Source organism: Myxocyprinus asiaticus, chromosome 8, assembly GCF_019703515.2.
Source record: "Myxocyprinus asiaticus isolate MX2 ecotype Aquarium Trade chromosome 8, UBuf_Myxa_2, whole genome shotgun sequence".
NCBI classification, from domain to species: domain Eukaryota; kingdom Metazoa; phylum Chordata; class Actinopteri; order Cypriniformes; family Catostomidae; genus Myxocyprinus; species Myxocyprinus asiaticus.
The window spans coordinates 13,348,413-13,375,528 of record NC_059351.1 but is presented as its reverse complement, the minus strand read 5'-3'; the positions used below and the strand labels follow the sequence as shown (position 1 = coordinate 13,375,528).

General features: G+C 38.4%; 1 protein-coding gene across 5 annotated transcripts in view; it reads left to right on the top strand.

Moving 5' to 3' along the window:
* Window positions 1–25,842, top strand: part of LOC127445234 (dachshund homolog 2-like) — a 50,048-nt gene extending 24,206 nt beyond the window's left edge. Inside the window, exons 2-12 of one of the 5 annotated variants that reach the window (XM_051705137.1) lie at window positions 2,618–2,733; window positions 8,581–8,700; window positions 12,162–12,281; window positions 12,525–12,694; window positions 14,576–14,717; window positions 17,967–18,038; window positions 19,542–19,672; window positions 19,753–19,900; window positions 20,192–20,329; window positions 20,418–20,483; window positions 23,858–25,842. In XM_051705137.1, coding sequence (XP_051561097.1) covers window positions 2,618–2,733; window positions 8,581–8,700; window positions 12,162–12,281; window positions 12,525–12,694; window positions 14,576–14,717; window positions 17,967–18,038; window positions 19,542–19,672; window positions 19,753–19,900; window positions 20,192–20,329; window positions 20,418–20,483; window positions 23,858–23,895 — 1,261 coding nt within the window. In that variant the 3' untranslated portion in view covers window positions 23,896–25,842. Of the gene's footprint in view, window positions 1–2,617; window positions 2,734–8,577; window positions 8,701–12,161; window positions 12,282–12,524; window positions 12,695–14,575; window positions 14,718–17,966; window positions 18,039–19,541; window positions 19,673–19,752; window positions 19,901–20,191; window positions 20,330–20,417; window positions 20,484–23,857 lie in introns of all 5 variants that reach the window. The other 4 variants (XM_051705140.1, XM_051705138.1, XM_051705139.1 and 1 more) reach the window with 4 other exon arrangements.
* The last annotated feature ends 1,274 nt before the right edge of the window (window positions 25,843–27,116 follow it).

Below are 27,116 nucleotides of genomic sequence, written 5' to 3'. Positions count from 1 at the left end.
TATCCATTCAAAACCATGGTGATGAGGTCAGAATGGGAGCAGCAGAGATAAAATTATAAAGTAAGGGTGCAGAGATGAAAGAGGTGAAAAGAACGATGAGACAAGAAAAAGATTAGCCCCTTATAGAAAAATTAAAATACAAAAAAGACCAGGGTAATACCATGGTACTGAATGATTACATTCATATTTTATGATACTGTCATAGTACTCCAAGATACTTAAAAAAAATACCATGGATTTACTATGACACATGTCAAAAACAGGGATTATCACAGACCCTGCCTGAAAAAAAAAGTGTAAAATATGGTGCTATTTGTTAGGAATATAACAGAAAAGGCTATTATTTGTCAAAAAGGAAATAATGGAAAACAATTATGTTTATAATACAAGAAAAATGCTTAAATACTCAAAAAGCAAAGAATAAGTTAAGTATATACAGTATAAGTTGACTCTTTAAAAAAGATAATAAAAATGAATAAATAAATAATAATAAATGATACTTTCGCCCCTGTCCCTGTTGAGGTCTGTGCACGCCACTGCCATATTGCACAACTAAAGCATCACACTGGCAGAATATTTCCAAACTGTGTAAGTGTAAAGATCTGATTGGGTGATTTCACCTCTTTAAATCTGGCAACCACACACGTCAAACTCTAATTCTGACCAGCTAATCGCCGTTATTTAAAGTCTGTTATTCAACAAATGTAGAGAATCAAATATTTTACTTGCATGATTAGTTCTAAGTAATACATGACACAACTGATCTAAAGGGGATAGTAAGGGTGATGGTGGTTTTACAAGGGGGATGGCATCCCCTCGCATCCCCCCTCAACTCGAGCCCTGGGTGATAACTTATAACGCTTTAAAGATAGACCTACCATGAGCTTAGAGGTTGTTAATTTTTTTAAAACTTTAATTATCGTTTAATAGCGAAATTCCCAGTGAAGAACTACACCATACATTATCCCGAGGGGGAGGATTCACCAATCAGAAAATCGCAGCAAACAAACTGCGGCAAAAGAGCCCAGCAACGACCACCCACTTTCATGATGCACTGCCAATGATGCAATCTAGTCTACTCTCTGAAACTACTTATATATTTGTATTTATCTGAATATTTTGCAACAGACTTAAAATATTTTTTTCTGTACTTATCAACAATTTAAGTCATTTGTAATTTGATTATGTCATTCGCAATGTTTCATGGGATTATAATTAATCCCCCCATTTAAGACGTTAAGGACACAGTCTTGTACCTTTTGTCTTTTGGTCCAATTTTCAAATACTTTTTTGCTTCAAATCAAAGTTTGTAATGTTGTGATACACACTGGAGCTGGTTTGTTTGGTTCATGGCTTAGAAATCTTTTATGAAGGATTTAATGAAATCCCTATGGAAAAATTATTGAGAATACTTCTGGAACTAAGACGGCTGAAAAAGTGGGCGGGTTGCGCTATATTATGGAATGGAATGCCCACTTTTCTCAATCAATCAATTCTTGCCTTAAATTTTTTCTTGTTGAATGTCCTGTTTGACTCTAAATATGTCACATTATGGAAGTAAAATGGGTTACAAAGACTGTTTCATGTTGACTTTAAAGCTGCAATTGGGAGATGCAATTGTGCCCCTTTAGGAGCCTATTTGACAGTCTACTCCTAAAAAGTCCAACCTCTGTCCCTCTTGTTCTTTTTAAAGGATAGTTCACCGAAAAATGAAAATTCTGTCATTATCCAATCACCCTCATGATGTTCCAAACCTGTATGTCTGACTTTCTTCCTTGGAACCCAACAGATGTTACTCATTAGCCCACTTTTATCTTTTTTTTTTTTTCATGCAATGAAAGTGAATGGTGCCTGAGACTAACATTCTGCCTAACATCATCTTTCATGGATGAAAGAAACAGGTTTGGAACCACAAAAGGGTGAGTAAATGATGAAAGAAATTTCATTTCTGGTTAAACTATTATAACGGTTATAACTGTCTGGTTTGGTTCAGCCAACAAATCAGACAGAAGGAAACTACATCGGACAGTCAGAACTGCTGAGAGGATTATTGGTGCCCCCCTGCCCACCCTCCAAGACCTGTACGTCTCCAGAGTGAGGAAACGTGCAGGTAGAATCACTCTGGACACCACACACCCTGCCCACTCCCTCTTTGAACTGTTGCCCTCTGGCCAGCGCTACAGAGCACTGAGCGCCAGGACAACCAGGCACAAGAACAGTTTTTACCCTCAGGCCATTTTCCACATGAACAATTAAACTGCCTCAGGACTCCCCCATAGTGCAATAATGTAAATACATATCTCATGTACAGTACATATGTAAATTCACTTATTTAATTCAATAACTGTACCTACCCCTACCTTGCACATACATTGCCACTTGCACATGTACAAATGTTGTTCTATGTCCTATTATTTGTATGTCTGTTTATATTTTTTCCTTGTTTTATATTCTGTGTCTCACTGTAATGTTCTGTGTGCACTTGTTTCTCCTATCACCAAAAAAAATTCCTTTTGTACGCAAGAACACTTGGCAATAATGCTCATTCTGATTCTGATTCTGAACTATTCCTTTTTAAGATCAATGCAGTACTCACGTGTGCTTACACCCTTCACAGCTCACGTCCTGGCCGCCCACCTAAGCGCTCCTATGTGGCCAGTGTGCAGGAAGGCCCCAGAATCCTCCACCATAGAGCAAACAGCCTGCTGTCTCCAGCCCTGCTGTCACCCACAGGTAAATCCACCATACACACACCCATCTCCTTTTTAACAACCTAAACTGAAAAGTAAATTCAGATGAGGTTTGATTTACTCACTCATAGCACCCTTCGAACATATGAAAAGTATATGCTTAAATCACTCCCTCCTCTGCTGTCCTCCTGCTCATCTTTCATTCTTTCAGTCTTTTACGGATGACAGTGATGAATGACACACACCAGCGGGATCACTCATCCATCTGTTCATCCCTCTCTATTTCCCTCGTCCTCACACTGCCCAAAAGCCTCACATCCCCCCGTCCTCTCCTCTCAACTCTACTGTATCACATTGGGAAGGGTTGATGCTTGAAATGTGCTGAAATCTGCCCTAATACTTGGGAGCGAGTCAAGTGTGTAGCATTCATTATACCTGAGGGTTCAATTTAATTTAGTCTATTTTTATCATTTCATTTGAAATGATTACTGCTAAACTTTCAATAGCTACCATAGACCTTGTGATACTTTAGGGGAACGTGTCCCCCAATATTCAGATTTAACAAAGATGGGTTTTCCAATCCTAAATATGTGGTTACAGCCTTGCAATGTACAAATAGTTTTTTATAGGAATGGGCTATACTACTTATATTCTTTTTGATCCAGTACCAAGTGCAATCAAGGCTGAAATTGCCGATCACAAATACCTCCTTAAGTGGATTTTTTTCACAGTGTTTGGGGTTGGACGTTACAGGGTTGAAGATCAGTGTCAAAATGTTTAGCTAATGGCATTGCACCACACCACATCATTTACAATCTACATTCTTGTGCTTTGCGGCAAAAGCATTTTTTCTTAAGAATTTTTTTTTATCATTAGAATTTAGAGGAACTGTTGAGCTTGACATGGCTGATATTAGTGTAAACATAATGAAAGACTAATACTGAAAGGGAAACTTGCCACTGTTTGAACCAAGTGGTCAAAAATTTTAAATGATGTCACTCCCATTAATATGATGTCAGAATGATCAAACCATTATTTTTTAAAGAGGGAAATGTCACAGCATAACGGAGTTGAACATAAAGTGCAGGGAAAAAGACAAAGCTAATTTTGGGGAGATAATCATTACTTTTCAAGGGCCATTACCTTAATGTGTCACTTTTCAAATCTTCCCTACGCAGTTCTTTTTTTTTTTTAAATGTATAAGGACGTGTGTGTGTGTGTATTATTAACAAAACACACACACACGCACACACACACACACACATATACACATGCACACACAGATTTGTGGGGTCACCATGGAGGATGTGCTAGACTGTGCAGTGATATTTTACAATGTTTGAGTAGTTACCGTGGAGATGTCACTTAGAGTCTTGGCATCGCCAAGTGCCAGATGTCAGGACTCATTAGGAATGAGAGTGGGGCAGTTTGCTTTGATTTGCCAAGTGCTCAGTCATTGTTTAAGGCTATGACAGTTGGGTTAAACAAAGTGGTGGTATCATTTGAGCAAAACAGTGATTATATCCTAACGGTAAAATGCAACAGACCAGCAGACACAACGGAGACTTGAACATATTTTGCAATTTGCTAATCCAATAGTAAAAAAAGTTTTTTTTTTTTTTTTTTTTTTTTTTTTGTGGTAATATCACAATTGCATTTTCAAGACACCAATGAGACTAAATGGAGAGCAAATGCAGACTTGTGCTTCTTAGATAATAAATGTGTCTCTGGAGTTTTAGAAGAGATCTCATCAAAATGTGCAGTCAAAAGTCAGAGAATTTTTATAGCTCTTTACTCTTACTGTATATCAACAATTTTCTCATTTGTGTCTATTATTTCGACAAGGCTCAACAATAAGGATGACCAACTGGCCTGGGGCCAGTTTAAGAGAGTTTCTGGCCAGTGCTGTGTTCTCTCTAAATGTTACATTCGTTGTTCTGGTAAATATGTTTTTATGCCTTGCAAAGTTAAATATTAAAATTTATGTGATGCATTGAACATTGTTGTTGTGACTTCTGTTGATTTCAATTTTTCACCAAAGTAACATCTAGCTGGCTAACGTCGATGAGGTTTTGTCGAAATTGTAAGAATGATCTGTGATAATCTTGGAGGCATCAGTAAGAATCAGTTAAAAATAAAAAAAATCTATATATATATAAATTTTACTGATATATATATATATATATATTTTACCAGTTCTTACTGATGCCTCCCAGACTATTTAGTCTTGATCATGTTGTTTCTCTCAGTTTTAAAAATTAAAGAATTCTTATTTTTATGTCCCCTAATCTGCAGCTGCTGTGAATCCATGGTAACACAACTGGCCTTGTTGGCATGTTTTTGAAATTTTTGTAGTTGTTTATGACACAGGGGTGATGACAGACAGCAGGGGGTGGTGCCAATAGAATGAGAAATTTGTATAGCTTTGTGTGAGAAAACGACCGAAATTCCGAAGTGAGAACTATTGGCATTCGACGTGGCTTGAAGCAGCAAGTTAAAATGTGTGCAAGTGCAAATGAGATTTGAGATCTACGGAGGAGGGGAAGAGTTTAAATGAGTAATGACTTAAATTTCAGTCTGTTCTTCTTGGAATATAGCACACAAGTTTTGTGGATTACTTTTATGGTACTTTTATAGTGTATTTTGGCCAAGAAAGAAAGTCAAACTGGTTTGAAATTTTTGTTCCATGTTCTGAGGAACAGATAAATGAATCGCTGGTAGTTTGGCTTCAGTCTACTGGTGTAAAGGTATGGCTTTGTGTTTGCTGTCATTACTGGTTTGCCGTTAGATCTAGAAGAATAGAATTTCCCCCTCAGGACAATCTCACCTCACATGAACAAGTCGTTACCTTCTTGTCAAACAGCTTACGTAACTCAAGTCTCAGAGGATTGTTTTTTACCATAAGCCCACAGCAATGCTCATGTAACAGCTGCATACAAGTGACTGTATCAGAGCCATTCAGCATTTATATGATTTTGTTACATATGCAGTGTAATTCATACTTTTAAGCACTTTGTCAGTATGTCCCTTCCCAACTTCCTGATTCAACAGGAAATACCTCAGTACAGGAAATAAAACTGGCCTTGTCTAGTGATTAAATGGGGTCTATAAGTGTGGCTCAAAAGTCCCAATAGTTTTTGGGGCCACTGTGTATTTATTCACCTTAGCGCAGTGGGTTTTATGCATGTAAGAGGCCAGGGGATATCTCTAGAGTTTAAGGGGAAAACCTGAGCTAAAAATAGAGACGAAGAAGGAGTTTGCTGCCATTTTAACATCAGTCAGTGGTTCAAAGCATCGACTGCCTGTCAACAATCAGTTACCTTTTTTGATGGTATCCAGGGTAACCAAGGACAGAGCTCTTAGCCTGGTTAATTTAGTTGTTTGTGGGAGGAGTTTAAAAGCATTGATTGGTAGATTTCTACTTATTGGCTTCTATGATATGTTTGTATAAATAATGCAGTCCACCTAACAAAGAGCTAATTCAGGTCTCATCTCACTCTTTCCCTCCTGTTGTTCTGACCAAACCATTGCGCTAATGACAACATTCATTCACTATCAACTAAGGAATTTATTGCTGTTACATTTACTTTAATGTGCTTCATAAATAGCACATCTCTTAGCAACCTGATGTCTGGACAATTGGTTGTTTTTTGTTTGTTTGTTTTTTTGGGGTGCATTTGAGTGTGATGGGTATGAAACCAAAAAGTAAGGCCCAATTGTTGTTTTGCATTTACCAGAGTAAAACATTGTGGCTCAGAGGTTGCTCTTTCAAAGAGTTATCAGTTATGATCTAATTTAGGATCAATGATGTTTCTCCTAAAATTCAATGAGATCTGAATTGTTGACATACTGTATATAGAGCTTTAAAATGAATGTGCATACAAAGTGGTACAGTAAACTGCAGTTGTGACCTTAAGGAGCTATTTCTACCTGATATAACCCTTATTATAGTTTGAATGTTGTCAGGGGTGGACTGGGAAGAGAAATCAGCCTGGGATTTTACATAGAAACTGGCCCAAAATTTGTTGAGCGGGTTAGCATATCGCTGCTTCCTTCAGCATATCGCGGCACCGTTTTGTGGCCCGTTCTGCATAATGCAGCGGCACATTTCAGCTTATCGCAGCACATTCGGCCCGTTTCGCGGCCGGCCTACCGGCCCACCCAGTTCTCCCGATGGCCAGTTCGCCCCTGATCTGCCCCAAAGTGTGTCGGCCCACCGGGAAAATGCCCGGTATGCCATATTACCAATCCAGCCCTGACTGTTGTAACCTAATGTATTCAGATTGATTCAGTAATGTTACATAACATTTTACTCTTGGAAGAATTTTATGAGAAATGATGAGTTCCTCTGGAAATTCCTATCTATATCTACAGTATGTCTAGAATAAATATCTATTCTGACTTTTGATCGCAGACTTTGGTGTCTTGGCAAATCTGAACACATATTGTAAAAAGAAATTAGCCTAATTGTGAGTTCCTTTAACTTATTTAGCTTACAAATGCATAAAATTAAGATTTAAGTACAACTAATTTAAACAGTGTTGAGTTCATCTGGAAATTCCTATCTATATTTACAGATATCTAGTATAAATATCTATACTGACTTTTGATTGCAGACTTTGGTATCTTGGCAAATCTGAACACACATTGAAAAAAAATAAAAAAAATAAAATAGTACCAAAATGTGCTACATGCGGTAACATCTAAATTAATTGGCTTTATGTAAATAAAAAATATTTTTAATGTGACTGAATCAACCTGAATACATTAGGTAACGTCAATGAAAGTCATCAGGTAGAAATAGCTCCTTAAAGTAAAAACTATACAATTTCACTATTTACACTGAAAAACAAAAAACGATTTGTTGGCTTGACAACCACAACATATAACAATAAATAGCTTCTACTCAGAAATGTACATATTTATAATATTTTTATCTTTACTTAATTTTCATTCATGTGTACAACACAAAATATAAATTTTAAGGTAAACTTAGAGAGTTACATAAAGTGAATGAATAATCGTGAGTTCCTTGAATTTATATAGCTTACAAATGCATACAATTAAGAATTACAGAACTGAGGTTGTGGGTAATACCCATAAGTCCTTGTGCTTGAATAATTAAAACATGTTTGTTTGGTCAAAAAGAACTTATCTGGGCATTTAATTAGTTTTTATTAAGAATTCATAGAAATTTTAGCTATTTTTAGTTTTATTGATGTAGTAACTGTAAATAGCTGTTTTGTGTCACCATTAGGGTGATTAGTCTTCCATAAGTAGTTAAATTGGATTGTGTTCAATCCATTTAATCTTTCCTTGCTCATGTAAATGTGCATAGCTGCAGTGCAGCTTTATGTGCACTTCTTTGTGGAATCAAGTTCAATGCCTGACCTCAGTTATTATTTTCTTTAGAGTTAAGTGAATTAAGCAGAAACAGTGATATAAATGTTAATTTGAATAAACTAGCAATTAGTTGCTAAATCTTATTTGTGTGCCATAAATTTAGAAATAAAGTTGTATGAACTGATGCATTTGTGTATATCTAACAAAGGTTTTCTAGTTGTGCTGCCAAAAATGGCTATAAATTGAATTTACTTAAAAAGCGTGATGCAAATATGCTACGTATATATTTTAAGTAAATCCAACACATAATTTTTTCAGTGTACAGTGCAGTTTGTGATGCATGAAAGAAAAATGAGATCACAATTTTTTTTGTTTTTGTTTTCATTTGCTCTCCATCTCATTGCAGTCTTGGAGAAACAATTAAAATAGTAAAGAGATTTTTTGGGGGGATTTTCCTTCCCAAACGGTTGTTATTTAAAGGCTAAAACCAATATGACTGTTTGTGTGGATTGTTGTGGTTATACTGTATTGTTCGTGTATGTAGCAGGCCTGACAACAGCAGCGGTGGCTGAAGCATTGAAGATCCAAAAGATAAAGAGGATGATGAATTTCCACAAGAACCACAACGGCTCAGAATTCGATTCAGATGAGCTTAATTCTACTACAGGTACACACACTTTCCATTTCTTCAGTTTTTTTAATGTGTGTGTTTGTTTAAAGTGTTGTGTGTATGTGTGTGCACTTATGTGTTAATTTGTATGTGTTATGAGTCTTCCTGTGTATGTGTGTCTGCATGTGCTTTTATTTGTGTTCCTTTAAAGGCAGCTTGTTTAAAGTGCAATCTGTAGATGTGCCAGACAGATGGCCTTGCAATAATAACCTGGGCCTTCTGGGTGAGATGAGCCCCATCACAGAGCTCGCTCAGGGGGCCCGTGTCACAGGGCTGTGCTTGGTTTACAGAGACTAATGGTGACATTAATGACTGCTGCCTGACTGTGCATTTAGAGAGGACCAACAACAGGCAGGAGAATAGTTAATTGTACACCAGCCTCAGAGATAAAAGACATTTGGTCGAAGGGTACATGCAAGGGTTTGGGTGGTTTACGAGGACATTAGGTTACAAACTGGTAATTACAAGGGTATTATGCCATAAATGTGGTTTATGATGACATTGCTAGTGTCCCCCTAGTTCAAATCGCTTAAAAAACAGACTATGTTTTTTCTGAAAATGCAGAACGTTTTTTGTGAGGTTTAGGAGTAGGGGTAAGTTAAGGGTTGGGGATAGAATCTATAGTTCGTACAGTATAAAAATCATTATGTCTATGGTGAGTCCTCATAAGGATAGCCTCACCAATGTGTGTGTGTGTGTGTGTGTGTGTGTGTGTGTGTGTGTGTGCATAAAAGCATAAATTGCACACAAAAAATCCATAGTCAAATCTCGTGCAATCTTGCTTGATTGATTTTCAGGCATCAGTTTAAAATGTTGGGTCTTCAAATGCAGCAGCAACATACAAACTCTGGCTAAAACTAACACAGATAATGTTGACTTGAAAGGTCACTCACACATGTGTTTGGGAGGAAAGCAACATAGTGTTCCTAGTGGGAACATCTGTGGAGGGGCAGACAAGAGAATTTTGGGGAGAAGAAAAAAAGATCTTCATCAGAAGATGGAATGTAGTCAAGAAAAATCAGCATCAAGGATGACATCAGAAGAGAGGCGAGAGAGACTTTTTCCCCCTGCGTTGACAAGTTGAAAGAAAAATTCCATGCATTATTTAACAAGATGGCCGAAAGCTGTCACACAGGTGATTGGCCGAGTTAACAGAAACAGATGTGTGCTGTGTGCGCACATACGGGTGTATGTTAGCGCATATGTGCTTGTTTTCACGACTGCATGTGCTTAGCAGGGAAGGAGTGTATAGTGTAACGCACATATTATCTCTTTACCTCTCTCTTGCTCTGCGAGCATATGGTCAGCATTTTTTGTCTTCACGCACCCACTCTTACTCTCTCTCATCTTCTCTGTTTGAAGTCGCCTTTATAGTTTCGACGACTGCCATTGTTGTTGAAATCTGTAGTTTTTTATTAGACAGGTAAAAGTTAATGTCTACATGTGTGTGTGAGTGAATTCACCCTAACATGTAGAAGTGTTCTTGTCAAACATACAAATCTCTTCTGGTTGACTTCCAAAATGTAGAAAGCATTGCGGCAGTAACCTTGCTCTCATGATCAATCAGTCTGAAAGACTGACCATCTGGTGTTTATTAATCACTAAGTTACTAATTATTAAGTAAACACCATTATTTATGGATGTTTGTGTTCATTTGTTCTCTAGTTTGGCTGAAAAAAAAAAATGCTGATCAATGTAGCCATTGTTTAAGATTGATTTGACGAAATTTGAGGTTCAGTATGTTTTTGATTCTCTAAAAAGAACAGCCTAATAAAAGTAATGCATTCACTAGGAACTATATTGGTCACACTGTATGTTTCATGCTGTAGATTCAAAAGAACCAGCTCATAAAATCATTCATTCAGGAATCGGACTACACTGGTTGTGCTGCAGATTCAAAAGAACCAGCTCATAAGAGTCATTAGTTTGGAAATCAGTCTACACTGGTCACACTGTATGTTTCACCATGCAGATTCAAAAGAACAGCTTCTAAGATTACATATTTCACAGTGTAGCTTTTGTGTTATAGATTCAAAAAAACTGGCTCATAAGAGACATTTGTTCAGAAATCGGACTACACTAGTCATGCTGTATGTTTTGCGTGTAGATTCAGAAGAACCAGCATCTTAAAAGTCAATTATTCGGGAATCGGACTACACTGGTTGCACTGTATGTTTCGGAACTAAAAAGTCATAAAAACCTTACGGTTCTTGTAATTTAAAAAAAAATTGTGATAACTGCCATTTTATCGTCCACCAGGCGTAATTCTGATGGTGGATCGTAAGCCTTAAAATAAACATGAAATGGCATTTACATCCCATTTCACTTCGCAATATGACATGTTTCTAAGTTAAACGAGTAAAATTGTATGGCGAGACTTTGTACATTTTGTAAATCGATTACAAAGACAAAACATTTTTTGGGAGAATAATTTGCACTTCTGAATCATGCACAATAAGATCAGGAATGTGTATTAAGAAAGTAAACAGGATACATTTTTATTTCATGTTGACAGTTCACAGGTAGACCTGTCATTAAATGTCTCAAACACCAGCTCTTTTCAAAGAATCAGTAATCCAAAATAAGTCTATTACAGACATCCATCAAAAGCTGAAAGCTGTTTCTATTTGAGTACTTGACACAGGAGATTTTAACGTGCATGTGTTTGTGTACATGTGTTTGTTTCACAGAACAGCTGCAGCTCTTGTTGTCTCTGATTGCTCCTGCTTTTCCTTGACTCATCCATCTTTATCTATCTGATTACTGTGAATTAGCACCCTCTCACTTTCGTTAGAACTCCAGTCCCAGAAGATATATAAGTGTGTGTGTGTGTGTGTGTGTGTGTGTTAACAGTCTTGATTTCCACGGACGTGCAGATCATTGCACAGATGGCTGTTCTATTGTACAGTATTCATGTCATAGTGAATAGTCCATGCTGTAAAGATGTGCCTTGGTGTTGTAATATAACTGTAATGTTTTGCTGTAATGAGTTAAGCTTATTGTTTATAATAAGGCTATTTTAATCGGCTAGTGTGACGACCCTATTGGCTGGAGCACGTGAATGTTTCTGTCACATGAACACCATCTGCTCACAATGGCACTCATATTCATGATGATGAGAGATTATTTTCAGTACACTTTGGCTGCTAGGTGTTGTGAAGCATCTCTTTATGTCTCTGAAAAATAGCTATATATTATGTCCATCTATATTATTTAATGTTTGACTTTTCTGTGGATAAGTATAAGGTATTTAGTGCAGTAGTCTGAGTGTGTTTGTGCAATGTAGTTGTTAGTTGTCATTGTCAATTGACAACAGAGATAAAGTTAGACAGCATTTGATAAAAATGTTTTTTTTCAAATTATGAAAAAAAATAAAATAATTTTTACTCACCCTCATTTACTCATATTTGACTTTTTTTTTTATTTTGAACATCTTATTGACTTATATTTTTATATAGGACATAGTGATTTGTCCTGGGAGAAAGGGAAACATCCATCTCTTGCTTCAGAGAAAACACAGCACAGCATGACCAACTCTCAGCTCAACTCTCTCCAACACACCCATCTACTGGCCAACAGTGAGTATTAAAGCAACAAGTCACCCACTAATCTCTTGTCGTTCCAAGGCTGTATGACATACTTTCTTCCGTGGAACACAAAATGAGATTTTAGGCAGTATGTTAGGACTGACATCCTCAGTCACCATTCACTTTCATTGCATTTTTTTTCCCATTCAATGACAGTGAATGGTGACTAATGCTGTCACGCTGCCTATCATCTCCTTCTTTGTCTTACATTTTCTCTCTTTCTTCCTCTCTCAGGACTGGACCTGCCCTTCATGATGGTGCCACATCCCCTGCTTCCTGTTGGACTTCCTTCTGCCTCAGTTGCTATGGCAATGAACCAGATGAGCCACCTTAATACAATTGCCAACATGGTTGCCAGTGCACAGGTGCACAGCCCTATCTGCAGGCCGACATCTGTCATCAAAGTAGGAAAAACTCAACACACACTAAAACATGCATGTGCACTTTATCATCAAGGATTACTCAAACAAGCTGTCAGACAAATTAGTCCCAGGTCCCTGAGGTCTAGCTTGAGATTTTGCCTGTGTACTATTTGACTTTTTACAAGAATTTGTTTCTTTGTCCTGTGAAAAGACCAACTTAGCCTAGCATGAATTTCAATACTGGTCCAGGCTGAGCTCTTCCAACATTTATGGTCATTGGCTGGTCCAAAATTCATATATATATATATATATATATATATATATATATATATATATATATATATATATATATATATATATATTGTCCCCTTTTCTCCCCAATTTGGAATGCCCAATTCCCACTACTTAGTAGGTCCTCGTTGTGGCATGGTTACTCACTTCAATCCGGGTGGCGGAGGACAAGTCCCAGTTGCCTCTGCTTCTAAGACCGTCAATCCACGCATCTTATCACGTGGCTCGTTGTGCATGACACCGTGGAGACTCCCAGCATATGGAGGCTCATGCTACTCTCCGCGATCCACGCACAATTTACCACGCATCCCATTGAGAGCGAGAACCACTAATCGCAACCACGAGGAGGTTACCCCATGTGACTCTACCCTCCCTAGCAACCGGGCAATTTGGTTGCTTATGAGACCTGGCTGGAGTCACTCTGCACACCCTGGATTCTGACTCACAGCTCCTGGGGTGGTAGTCAGCGATAATACTTGCTGAGCTACCCAGGCCCCCAAAATTCATATTTAATCTTTCATTATTTTTCATTCATATATAAATGCAACATTCATTTAAAATGGTCCAAGCTGGTTTAGATGGTTGATCAGGTGGTCTACCAGCAGATGGGGCTGAGATCTACCCAGCAGACCACCTGATCAACCACCTAAACCAGTTTGGACCATTTTGGACCAGCCAATGTCCATAAATGATTGGCTTTGGCCAGCTATCAAGAATGTGAAACCAAGTTGGAATTTTCAAAATAACCCAAATGATCATTTCCATGTTGGTCCAGGGTAGTTTCTGCTGCTCAGTGCAGGTTTGGTACTGGTCTAGCTAGTGGACTAGCATTTGGAGATTCTTATGGTACACTTTTTGACTTTTTATGAGCATTTTTTTCTTTGTCCTGAGAAAATACCAAGTCAGACCTGAATTTCTATTCTGGTCCAGGCTGAGCTCTTCCAGTATATAAATGCAACATTTATTTAAAATGGTCCAAGCTGGTTTAGATGGTTGATCAGGTGGTCTACCAGCTGGTGGGGCTGAGATCTTCCCAGTAGACTACCTGATCCACCACCTAAACCGGCTTGGACCAATTTGGACCAGCCAGTGGCCATAAATGACTGGCTTTGGCAAGCTAGCAAGCATGGAAAACCAAGCTGGACTTTTCAAAAGAGACAATCTAAATTATCATTTCCATGTTGGTCCAGGGAGTTTATGCTTCTTAGTGCTGGTTTGGTACAGGTCTAGCTGGTGGACTAGCATAGCCTTGCTGTTTTCCAGCAATACATAGCCGATGGGGTCAAGATCAACCTAGAAGACCATCCTGGTCAACCTGGTGAGTGTTGGTAGACCACTGTGACTAAAGAGGTTCCAAGAACTTAGGTTGATATAGCCTGGTTTTATGGCCACTGAACTCAACAACTGTCAGTGAACATGACGGTTATAAAGCTCAATCTGAAAATAATTGTACTTTTTTTTTCTTTTCTTTTTTTTACAAACCCATCCCACATATGAGGATATAGTATCTGATCATCTGCTGGATCTCAGACAAACCGGGCCAATGAAGATGTGCGATCATGTTGAGAGAGTTTATACAGTATATGATTGTGTTAGTGATTATGTGACTGAACTTCCTCTTGTCCATTTCAGCAGGAGCGTTTTGAAGATAGTCCGTCTCTGACACCATCTGTAGAGGGGACAGTTCCTCAGAAAACAGAGCCGTCACCTCAACATACCAGTTCAGTTTCCAGCAGTCCCACGCACCCTCACACACACTCTCCACAAAAAGCAGGTGAGTGGAGCATCACTGTTACTATTTCTCAGACTTTTAGTTAGGGATTGGAACAAGCCCCTAACCCCAACTATTAGACACCATTTGTCCAACGGACATGAATGATACCTCACATTTTGTGGCTTGTTGAGGAGAGGTGTGCTATTACTTTTCTAAGTGAGATTTCAGACATAAGATTTTTGTGTGGTGAATTGTAAAGCATGTGAAAAAATTACATAGACTTACACTGAAGGAGGAACCTGAGCCATAGCAAGGGCTGTATCGAAAACATTCCATACTGTAGACTTTGGGGTGGGCTTTTTTTATTGAGCCAGTAAGCGGCCACTTAAAACACCCTAGCAACCACATAAAAATGCTCTTGCATCAGCAGTTTTTCTATGGGCAAGCACCACTTCCATTTTTTCAGAAAGTAAAACGTCCTGGTTACTTGCATAACCTCCGTTCCCTGATGGAGGGAATGAGACATTGTGTTGATGTAGTGACACTAGGGGTCACTCTTAGGAGCCCGAGACACCTCTGGTCTTTGATAAAAGGCCAATGAAAATTGGCGAGTGGTATTTGCATGCCACTCCCCCGGACATACGGGTATAAAAGGAGCTGGTATGCAACCACTCATTCAGGTTTTATGCTGAGGAGCCGAGACAAGATCTGGCCATTTCAGCGGGTAGTTCAGCGCTGTGGCAGGAGGGACACAACGTCTCGTTCCCTTCATCAGGGAACGGAGGTTACGCAAGTAACCAGGATGTTCCCTATCTGTCACTCACTCGATGTTGTGTCGATGTAGTGACACTAGGGGTCCTTATACGAAACGCCACAACTGGCTGAACTGTGTTACGTGAACTGGCGGTGTGTGACAGGCAGACCACTGTGTGCCTCGTAGCCAGCACACCAGGTCGACACGTAACCTCCCCCAACATAGTTATGAGTGTCGAGCGGTCCTTTGGGGACAAGTTGACTACCCAAAAGATAGAGACAGGCTAACCCAGGCTGCTACACCCCTTCAAAAAGGCAACAAAAGATTCTCCACCCAGCCCTCCACCGGGGGATGGAGTGGTCTTCTTACCAGCTCCAGGTGAGTGGGTTTCTTCGACCCTGGGTTGCCTGTCTCAGGGGCGCTTTGACGACCTCCGTGGGTTCTTAGCGGCCGACCTGTGAGACGGGTGGCATCTGCTTCCTGCGGTGGGCTCCATGCCAGGGCCGGGCCGAAGGGGCGGGCTGCGGCGGAGCCGGTGCAGTCACCGCAGTGGGACACCCTTGGCGATGAGCAGACGGGGTGCGGGATCTTGAGCCGCGCTGGGGCAGGATATGCCGGATAGCCTCCGTCTGCTGCTTCATCGCCGAGAACTGTTGGGCAAAGTCCTCGACGGTGTCGCCGAATAGGCCAGCCTGGGAAATGGGGGCAGCAAGGAACCGTGTCTTGTCGGCCTCACCCATCTCGACCAGGTTGAGCGAAGGGTGGCGCTCCTGGACCACTAATGTGGCCATCGTCCGCCCGAGAGATCACGCTGTGACCTTCGTCGCTCGGAGAGCGAGGTCGGTTGGCGAGCGCAGTTCCTGCATTAGATCTGGGGCGGAACTACCCTCGTGCAGTTCTTTTAGCGCCTTGGCTTGGTGGACCTGCAGGAGAGCCTGGTGTGCAGGGCAGAGGCGGCTTGTCCGGCAGCGCTGTAGGCTTTAGCCGTCAGGGACGACGTGAACATACAGGGCTTGGATGGGAGCTTTGGGCATCCGTGCCAGGTGGTGGCGCTCTGCGGGCATAGGTGCACTGCGAGCGCCTTATCCACCGGGGGAATTGCCGTATAGACCCTGGCCGCCCCGCCATCGGTAGTGAGGGCGGGGGAACTGAGGAATTGGGGCCGGGCAGTAAATGGTGCCCCCCATGAGTTCGTCAGCTCCTCATGCACTTCCGGGAAGAAAGGCACTGGAGCAGGGCGTGGCTGCTTTGAGCGGCGCTACGAGCCCAGGAACCAATCATTGAGCCGCGAGGGTTCAGGGGAGAGCGGAGGGTTCCACTCTAACCCAACGCTCGCGGCTGCCCGGGAAAACATGTCCGTCATCTCTGCATCAGCCTGTGACTGGGCAATCGACCCCGAGGGGGGGAGCCCAGCTGAGGCTTCTGCGTCCGACTGGACAAGCCCGCTCTCCGATGCTGTGCTTGAGAGCTCATCATCTTCGCGGGCTTCAAACAAGAAGCCAGACTCGCCGTGAGACGAGCCGGCGGACTCATCTGGAAGCCCGTCTGGAGCAGACGAGCGTGCTGGGGAATGGGAGGTCCGCGGGGGGATACCCGGCGGATGCGATCCCATTGGGGTCCCCAAATCGCCCCCAGTGCTAGCCGCGCTGGCCTCAAACCCGTAGGTAGAAGGACTGAGGCGGGGAGCCGCTGGGGTGGCTTGCTTTCTTACGAAAGCAAGCCGCGACCACAATGTTGCCATGATCATGTTCTCGCAGTGAGAACATGAACCATCCACGAACGCTGCCTCCATGTGGGTTGCGCCCAGACACGAAAGACAGCGATCATGACCATCCGAAGTTGAGAGATAATGACCGCAACCAGGAATAGCACACAATCAGAAAGGCATCTTTAAAAAGAGGCGTCTTTAAAAAAGAAGTATACTCTTTTAGAGAAATAAACTCTTTCAGAAAATATACTCTCTTTTTTCTGCCGAAGCACTCAGCGGCATTCTCTGCAGTGCACCAGTGCAGAGGAGGGAGAAGTCACTGAAATGCGCCGTCAGATCCAGCAAAGGTGAATGAACAGTAGTAATTCAGCTCAATGAACATGACTGTTCGGCTCCGAAGAGAAAATATGAATGAGTGGTTGCATACCAGCTCCTTTTATACCCGTATGTCCAGGGGAGTGGCAATTTTCATTGGCCTTTTATCAAAGACCAGAGGTGTCTCGGGCTCCCTAGAGTGACCCCTAGTGTCACTACATCGACACAACGTCGAGTGAGTGACAGATAGGGAAATCTAGTTTTTGAATGGAGACAGTTTTTTGTGGTTATTCTCTTTATCTGGATGTGTGATATTACGGTTGTTTCATAATATCTTGAATATAATGTCCATGATAAACAACATGATATGATTCATATTGAGTAAAAAAGTCTTAAACTAATCAAAAAGAATTGCAATGTTTCTGATGTATGTACAACAATAGTACAAAGCACTATGTTCATAATATTCTCTGCTATTTAGAAACCTCTTGTTTTATTTATCTTCTGTCTTTATCACTCTCTCTCTCTTTAGCTCATGATGTTCACGATGAACAGAGGGAGACAGATTCAACTCTGCATATGAACAGGCTTTCCACTGACAGGGGTGCGTTTCCTCAATATAAAATATAACCTAACATTACATAACATAAGCAAAACCCTCTGACCTCCTCTAATATCTTTATACTTCAATTATTGCACAGTTACAGCATCTGTTGAGTTTAGTTGTGTGATGTAATGGCATATTCAATAAGGCTCAGTACAACACATGAAGAATCTCAAACATTGCAATTAAAACAATATGCTCATAATTGATATCATCCTCTACCAGCAAATATATAAAACTCATAAACTGACAGACAAGCAGCTGAGACATCACTTGGTTTGGAAGTGTGGTGGAACAGGCAATAGGGTCGCATTGAAATTAAAGGAAAATTCTGGGTAATTTTCAACTGAAAAACCTTGTGAAATATTCCTTTAGGGAAACTTTATACATTTATACACTAAATTATCATAATTAGTATATATGTTGCATTTTTTGTTTAGTTTCAGTTATTTGAAATGAAATGGTGATTTTACTTAGGCTATTAATAATTAAACAGTCTGAATCCTTTGGGCAGTATGTTTGATTAGTGAACTTTGTTCAACTGCATTTTTAACGTGAACTTTGCATATGGTCCCTCGGGCAGTTTTCATTTCCCTTTGGAGTGAAATGATACCAAAGATAGATTTACCCAGAGATGTACTTAAAGGAAAAAATAATGCCAAATGAGACAAATGGACTAGATGCAAGTGTTTATTGAATACACAAAATATGGAAAGCTTGTTTGCTTTTTGTAAACACAACTTTTTTCCAATTCCAGTGTCCTCACAGTGTTTTTTTGTCGATTTGTCGATAAAGTCATAACTTTAGTGTTTTGTGTTTTTTTTTCTTTTTGTTTTTTGTAATAAGTCAAAAATGGGGAAAGAAAGAAACCAAGAAAGAGACAAAGAGTGAGAGGTCCAAAGTCACTGATTTCTTGTAAAGTCATGCTTTAAAAAAAAGTGCTGTTTTTTTTATTTTAATTATTTTACATAAAATATATAATAGTTAATTAATAACTGTAAATCTTACATAATTTAATAATAATACATTTATAATAAATAATATTTAAAATGTTTCATTATATAATGTTTATATAAAATATGATATATATTTGATAAAGAAATGCATTATTAAAAATATGTTTCAAATGTTATATATAATTTATATTTCTGCATTTCTTTATGATGAGAATGATGGCTTAACAGTCAACAAATTTACAAATTTAGTGCTGTTTTTTATTTGAAATATTTTAAATCAAATATGAAATAATACTTAATAACTGTAAATATTAAATAATTTTAATAATAATAAATTAATTCATTTCTTTACTGATTTTTTTATATAAAGATATATGTATATTATTTGATAAAAAAATGCAACATTATTTTTTTATATATATATTTCATATTTGATATATAATTTACTATTTTATTTCTGCATTTCTTTATGATGGAAATGATGGTTTAACAGTCAACACATTTAAATCTACAAATAATTCAACACTTTGTGTGCATATGTCTGCAGTTGAGCAGCATACGGTGAAGCCAACAATATTTGAGAAGATACCCCCTCAGACGTTTCCCCCGGGATTCCCTGCTTCCCTACTATTCACAGATGGCCTCTCCTCTGTAGAGACACTACTTACCAATGTCCAGGTACAGCCGTGGAGGAATGCATGCAAAGGCATACCCGAAAGCATATGCACTGTCCATAATACTGAACATGTGTATTTCAGGGTCTGCTGAAGGTGGCTTTGGAGAACACTCGTGTGCAGGAGAAGCAGCTTCAGCAGGAGAGGAGAGAGCTGAAGATGGAGCTGTATAGAGAGAGAGAGATGAGAGAGAGTCTAGAGCGACAGCTCACCTTTGAGTTGCACAGTCGAGGTACCTCAGACATTCATTGAAACATTGTAAAGAAATTAATCTTTATCAATGCACTACCATCATGCAGTACTAGGGACTTAAAGCAACACCTGCAGACGGGATGGCAGTCACTAACTTAATTCTGATTCTTTTTGGTGCGAGAAACCTTTACTAACACTATATGTGGACTTCAGGGAAAATATTAAAAAAATGTAAAACATGTACACTTTTAATATCTTCTTGTGCTAATGGTGATCTTTGTGTCGATAGAGCCTCTGTTTTATCTTATTTTTTCTTTCTTTTCTGCTGTAGCCACCATTCAAAGACGTCTGAAGAAGGAGAAGAAGGCAAAGAGGAGGTTGCAGGAGGCTCTGGAATATGAGTCCAAGAGGAGAGGGCAAATCGAGCAGGCCTTACAGCAGGCCACCTCTTCAGACTCTCTCACACATGGTGAAGACACTTTTTACACTCTCTTAGTTTCATTCAGAGTGATACTCTTTCAGCAGGCTTTGTCAGCTGTTGTTGTCTGTTAACACAGATCCAATCAGTCTGGACATGGACATAGAGCACTGCAGAAGCCCGGAGGACAATTGCATGTTACAAGGTATTGAATTTAAAAGGAAGGTAGAAGAACCGGCTGCTTTGTAGATTAAAATGAATTTAATAATATTACATTAAAACATTTATTCATCCTAAATATTCAAAAGTCTTAAAGGGACAGTTCACCCAAAAATGAGAATTATTTCATCATTTACTTACCCTCATGTCATCCCAGATATGTATGACTTTCTTTCTTCACAAACAAAGATTTGTTGAAGAATATCTCAGCTCTGTAGGTCCATACAATGCAAGTGAACACTTTAAAGCTCCAAAAAGCACAGACAATCGTAGTAAAAGTAATCCATACTTAATATAACCGGTGGTTAAATTAATGGTTTCTAAAGTGATACGATTGCTTTGGGTGAGAAAGATACGAATTTAAGTCACTATAATTATTTCCTTCTGGTCACTCACCAATGCGCTTTCATGAGAGGACTGAGTACATGCTGCATCTCGCGCTGGCATGTTCAAATGAAAGTAAAACCAATAAAACTTGTGAACAGCATTCTGTTGTAAATAAACCAAGCTGTGCTTCCGGTTGTATCGCGTCAGTTCTCACGTGAACATGCCAACGCGTTTATGCCACGCGAGAGGCTTCATGAACCGATTCCCCTCACGGACACGCATTGGAAAGGGACCAGAAGTAAACAATTATAGTGAAAAGGACTTAAATATTGATCTGTTTCTCACTGAAAGCAATCACTATGCTTTAGAAGACATTCATTTAACCACTGGTGTCTTATGGATTTCTTTAACTAGGACTGCCTGTGCTTTTTGGAGCTTTAAAGTGCGGATCACAATCCACTTGCATTGTATGGACCTACAGAGCAGAGATATTCTTCTAAAAATCTTTGTTTGTGTTCTGCTGAAAATAGAAAGTCATACACATCTGAGATGGCATGAGGGTGAGTAAATGATGAGAGAATTTTTATTTTTGGGTTAACTATTCCTTTAAATCTCCCAAAAATGTCTTTATATGGCTAAATAACAAAACGAAAATAAATTTGATGAGATAAGGCCTTTTAGACTTTGTCTTTTTATTTGCCTCCATACAAACCACATGCTTATAAACACATTTGCTCTCATATACTATAGTGTGTATTTATGTGGTGGTGGTGACATAGTGGGCTAAAGCACATAACTGGTAATCAGAAGGTTGCTGGTTCAATCCCCACAGCCATCACCATTGTGTCCTTGAGCAAGGCACTTAACTTCAGGTTGCTCCAGGGGGATTGTCCCTGTAATAAGTGCACTGTAAGTCGCTTTGGATAAAAGCATCTGCCAAATGCATAAATGTAAATTTATTTGGACATGCAGTTTCAGCAGGGCTCTAAATAGCATATTCTGATTTATCATCTTGACCTCACTTCCTCCTCCCCATCCGTTTCTCTCTCGGCAACACCTTGTGTCACTCACCCGCATCCTCTAAACAGATGAGATCATCGGCTTCCTCTGTCTCAGAGTGAAACCATTAGCAAATAAACACATAGATGAATCAAAAGGCCAGGGACTAATTGCATGTTTCCTGTGTAAGCAGTGGCTCACCGCATGAATATTCCAGCACCGCCCTTCCACTCGTTTATCTGTTTCTGCAGCTGGCCGCTGTTTCTTTCTCTCCCCCTCTGTGAGACAGCTAATGCTAGATGATAAATTACTTGAATTTCACCTTGTGCTAATTTTATTAAAATGGCTCCTTAATGCCGAGAAAATCTGCTACACATTGGCATAGCACTGGAATGAAACAGGTCTTCATTTACAGTGTTGAGTGTAATGCATCACAAAGTAATTAATTACTGTAATTCAATTACATTTTCACTGAAAAAAGTAAGGGATTACTCTTAATTTTTCTGTAATTACAGTTCTGATGTAATTGTGTTGAGTACTGTATAGACTCTAGAACAATTCTATATAAAACAATAGAGAATTTATCGAAATTTAACATCTAATGTTAAAATGTATGTTTTCCAATTTAATGCAGCCCCCTTAAATTCTTTGGCCAGTTCATGAATAATTTATTTGATTTTAGATGATTTATTTGAAAGAATTAAAAGAACAATTTCATGTCTATCCTCGCATTTTTCATCTGGCCGAGGTTGATCAGGGTTTTAGAAAGTAATTAGTAATAATTAATGCAATTACTTTTCAGACAGAGTAATTAGTACAGTAATCTAATTACACTGTAGAAGATGTAATTAGTAGTTAGTAATTAATTACTTTTTTAGAGTAACTTACCCAACACTGTTTATTTACTCTCATGTCTTTTTGACATTGTGTGTTTCTGTGTGCAGACAGTTTTAGGTGGCATTAAACATCCAAATATAATTTTGAGATGTTACAACAACCTCTCATGGCCTGCCTCACTATTGCATAATATACTGTAGATATACTGCAAACAAATTGTTATTTATTGTTACTAACCATAAGTCCTATTATTATTAGCACACTATTTCAATGACATCACCATTTGGAAATTATATATTTACTAATGAAAGTAAACATTCAAAATGTTTTGGGGTTTAACGTTTTTTTTAAATTTTTTATTTAACTCCCTTAACCCTTTAATGCATACACCGGGTCTTTAGTTACCCGGGACCTCACTCCACCCCCTGTACCTCATACATTTTTTGCAATTATGCCCACACCCCTTTAGTATTCCTTTTTCTTAAGAATAGTGTGTAACAAAATAAAAAAGAGCCAAAATAAATAAATAAATAAAAAATTCTAATTGCTTAATTACCAAAAGTGTATTGGGTCATTAGTGACCTGAGATATGTAATTGTGTCACAATATATATTTGTGCTGCCATAAATCATATTTTTATGATTATTTCATATCTACAGTATTTCAGTTTACTATGACAGGATATCTATTTCTTTGTTTATTATAAGATGAAAAAGTACTATATTCATACAAATGACTACTATTATACATGCTATTTATTACTCAACATTAGCACTGTTGTTTCAGTGACTGACTTGATTTACATTTGACATTGCTATTTGAGCAAGAAGCAACGTGGAAGTAACGTGGAAGTAAACTATAGCAAGTACAACACATGAACAGTATGACATGGCTATTGCCATTTGGGTGGACTACTGACATACTGTTAGTTTTATGTCTATTTAGACTTAATAAAATACATACAGAATATGTAGAGTATGTACCTTTTGTGTTATATGTAGCTCAGTATGTGTTTGACAGCCAGTTCTGGGTACTATCTGGGTATTGTGTAGATCCATTCGTGATTTAAAAGGACCTTGGTCAAAGAACCCTTTTTCATCATCATTTAAATTCTGTTTTTTCCAGACTGAACTCATTTACAAATTATACCTGTGGTTTAGTGTTCTCTAACCTCTCTCTTGTTATTTTCCCAAACAGAAAGCAGAACATACACAAAGAACCCAATAATGTACTAAGAAGAGGCCAACTAAAGGCAAGCCTGTTCCCCACATTGTGGATAAAACCTACACAAAAAACAACAAAACAATAAACTTTCCTAATCCAGATTCCAGTAAGGACTTTTTAAATAATGGAGATGTTGAAGAGGATCTGATCATTAATTGCAAGTATCATTCCCATCCTCTGAAACTCACAGCATTCCTGAATCCTCAATTGTTGTTATATCTACATAGACTTTACATAATTCCCTGTTTAACCCTTGTGTGTCAATAAAAAAAGTTTATTAAAAGTCAGAGGTTTTTAGAGGACAAAAATATCTGCATCAAAAAACTGCCATAATAATAATATATATTAATATTATTTTCCACTTTCAATGAGTAAATTTTTGTAACCAACACCAGTCCTGATCATAACTACCAAATATTTATTCATTTTCAGGATTTTAACCCTTTAAATGCCAGTTTGTTTATATAATGCCACTGTTGTTTTTATGAAAAAAATATTTTCCATATACTAAATGCTAAGGGGAATTTTTTTTTATTATTATTATTATCACAGTCTGGGATATGTCAATGATTAGCAACAACATTGATTTTGATGCATTATTATTTTTTGTGTAGAGTCAGATTAAAAAAAAACAAAAACAACAAAAAACACTCAGGACCTTAGAGGACAAAAATGATTGTGTCAAGTAAAAATATTATATATTAATATTATTTTCCACTTTCACTGACTTAGATTTTTTTAACCAACATCAGTCCTGATCATAACTACAAAATATTCATTCATTTTCACTATTTTAACCCTTTAAATGCCAGTTTGTTTACATAATGCCACTGTTATTATTTTTTACACACACACACACACACACACACACACACACACACACACTTCTCAATACACACATACAAAACACACTCTGACATCCATACCAACACACCCACACAATGTTAGCTGCATCATTAATTCAATTGGCCTGCAGTGCTGTATAATATAGCAAACAGAAAATAGGAAAAAAGTATGTATATGCTCCATAGGCTAAACATGGGCACCATCTGGTGGAAAAAATTTAAATGTTTAATTCTGAAGCCAGGGCTCTGGAATGAAAGCATAATATCATAGAATTCATGATTTTATGCTTTAATGGCACTGAGATCAAATATTGCAGTTTTAATGGGTTTCAGTGGGGACATTTTTGTCCTTAAGGTCCTGAGTGTAACTATTTTGTGTACACAGTGTATTATAGATGTATTATAGGAACGGAGGTTGAAATATCAAAATTCCCCCAAAAATACACACCTTTGGCTACATTTATGCTGTTGGCATTAACACAGCCAAAATGATTGAAAAAACAAAAATGAAAAGACAAAAATGTCCCGGAGGTCGCACAAGGGTTAAGCTCACTTGATGTATGGAGAGCAGTAATGCCTTCCTGTTATTTAATTGGAAGCATCTACTGAAATGGATTCTGCCGTCACTTTAAGGACAGTGACCTACAGTTCCATGTGCTCAAGATGAAATGATGAAAATGTAAAAAAAAAAAAAATGTGACAAGAGAGGGAGTTTGCATCTGGCTTTCAGAGAAGACCACTTTAGTGTTTTTAATTCTTCTTGTTTGAAAGTTTCGAAAAGAAGCATGTGAGAACGTTACGTTTTGTTGCTTTTCTGTTTTATGTCCATGTTATGGTTTTTCTATCCATTTCTTTGTAGGTCTGATTAGCTTCCTGATTCTTTGTTGACGTACAAAAAAGTCGAAGAGTCATAACTGTTTCTTCAGTTTGAGCATTTATTTTTTTGACTGTATGTGATAGTTTCCAGTTTTCATGAACTTGCATTATTTAATTAGCTTTCAATCTGAAGGAAAAGCTACTGAATCCCACTCCAATAATTTAATGTACTCACTGTATTCTGTATTTTGAAAAGTTCTGTTTAAATCTTTCTTAAAGTCAACATGAAATCAAAATTGACCCTATTTACTTTAATACACATTCCTTACTGTGAACAAATCGTTGGTGCACATTATTCCATAGAGAATTTTTTTTTTTTTGTATTCGCAGTATTTCATCAAATTTGATCTGCCTCTAAAACGACTATCCCTTTCAGCTGACGTCATCGAGCTCTCTTATTTTTCAGCCCCTCTCCTCCAACCTATTGTCATAAAGGCCACTTTCCACAATCCATTTAATTGCTGATTAAAGTCCCACCCTATATTTTTCTCATTGAATTTCCGTTCACTCTGAAATTCAATATTGGAATATAAGTCTCATTACCAAAATAAAATGGGTTGCGAATGCAGTTTCACAATATAAACCACACTTTAAGCAATATATGTTGACTTAAATTTTAAACAGATCATAACATTCATTAAAGCTTGTTTCTTAAGTCTCCCTTAAAGTTACTCCCTTTATCTGATAAGGAAATCTTTGGTTTGGTTTAATCTGTGGATTTTGTAGATGTGTTTTCCTTTTCCCAAGCATTTACAGAGATTTGATTCACTAACCATTTTAGCATCGGCTAAAACTAGACACTAGACTGCAGAGGATATTTTCGTATGCGTTTGGCATTTCCCCTACACAAGTCTTTATTTAATCTGAGAGTTACTTAAAGAGGAAAACAGACTTCCCACGGAACATAATTCCCTGCTGATGTCATCAGGATGACCCATCGATCCTATAGACATTCAAATGCTAAATGATGTCTCAGAAGGTCTAGATCAATGTCTGTCACAATTGTATCCTCCAAAAAGAAGCAACAACACAAATAAACAAAGGAATGCTCATGTCAGTGGTGTCACCTTGTCGTCAATAATGTTCCTGATGAAGAAAAGCCATCAAGCAGCCCTATAGATTCAGGTCATGCAAATGAGACCCCATTAGAGCTTAAATGTCTCAGAGCTGCAAAGTATTGACTTTCATTGACAGATATCAAAGTCCTCATTAACATTCATTGTCAGTAGTTATCTTAGGGTATAATGACTGGCATTTCAGAGTAGGTGTCGGCTGATGATGCTACCATACCGTTCCTGGAAGGACTCATGGTATTTGACTGTATATGGGTCATTCTAATCTTAGGCCTACAGTACAAGGGCCGTAACAACAATAGACATAAGATAGGATAAGTGATCATCAAACATGGGTTTTCAATGGCTGGTTCTAAAACTATTACCCCAAATCCTAAATACAGTATGTCAACATAGTCTCATAACAACTCATAATAATTCATACGAAATGGCAAAATA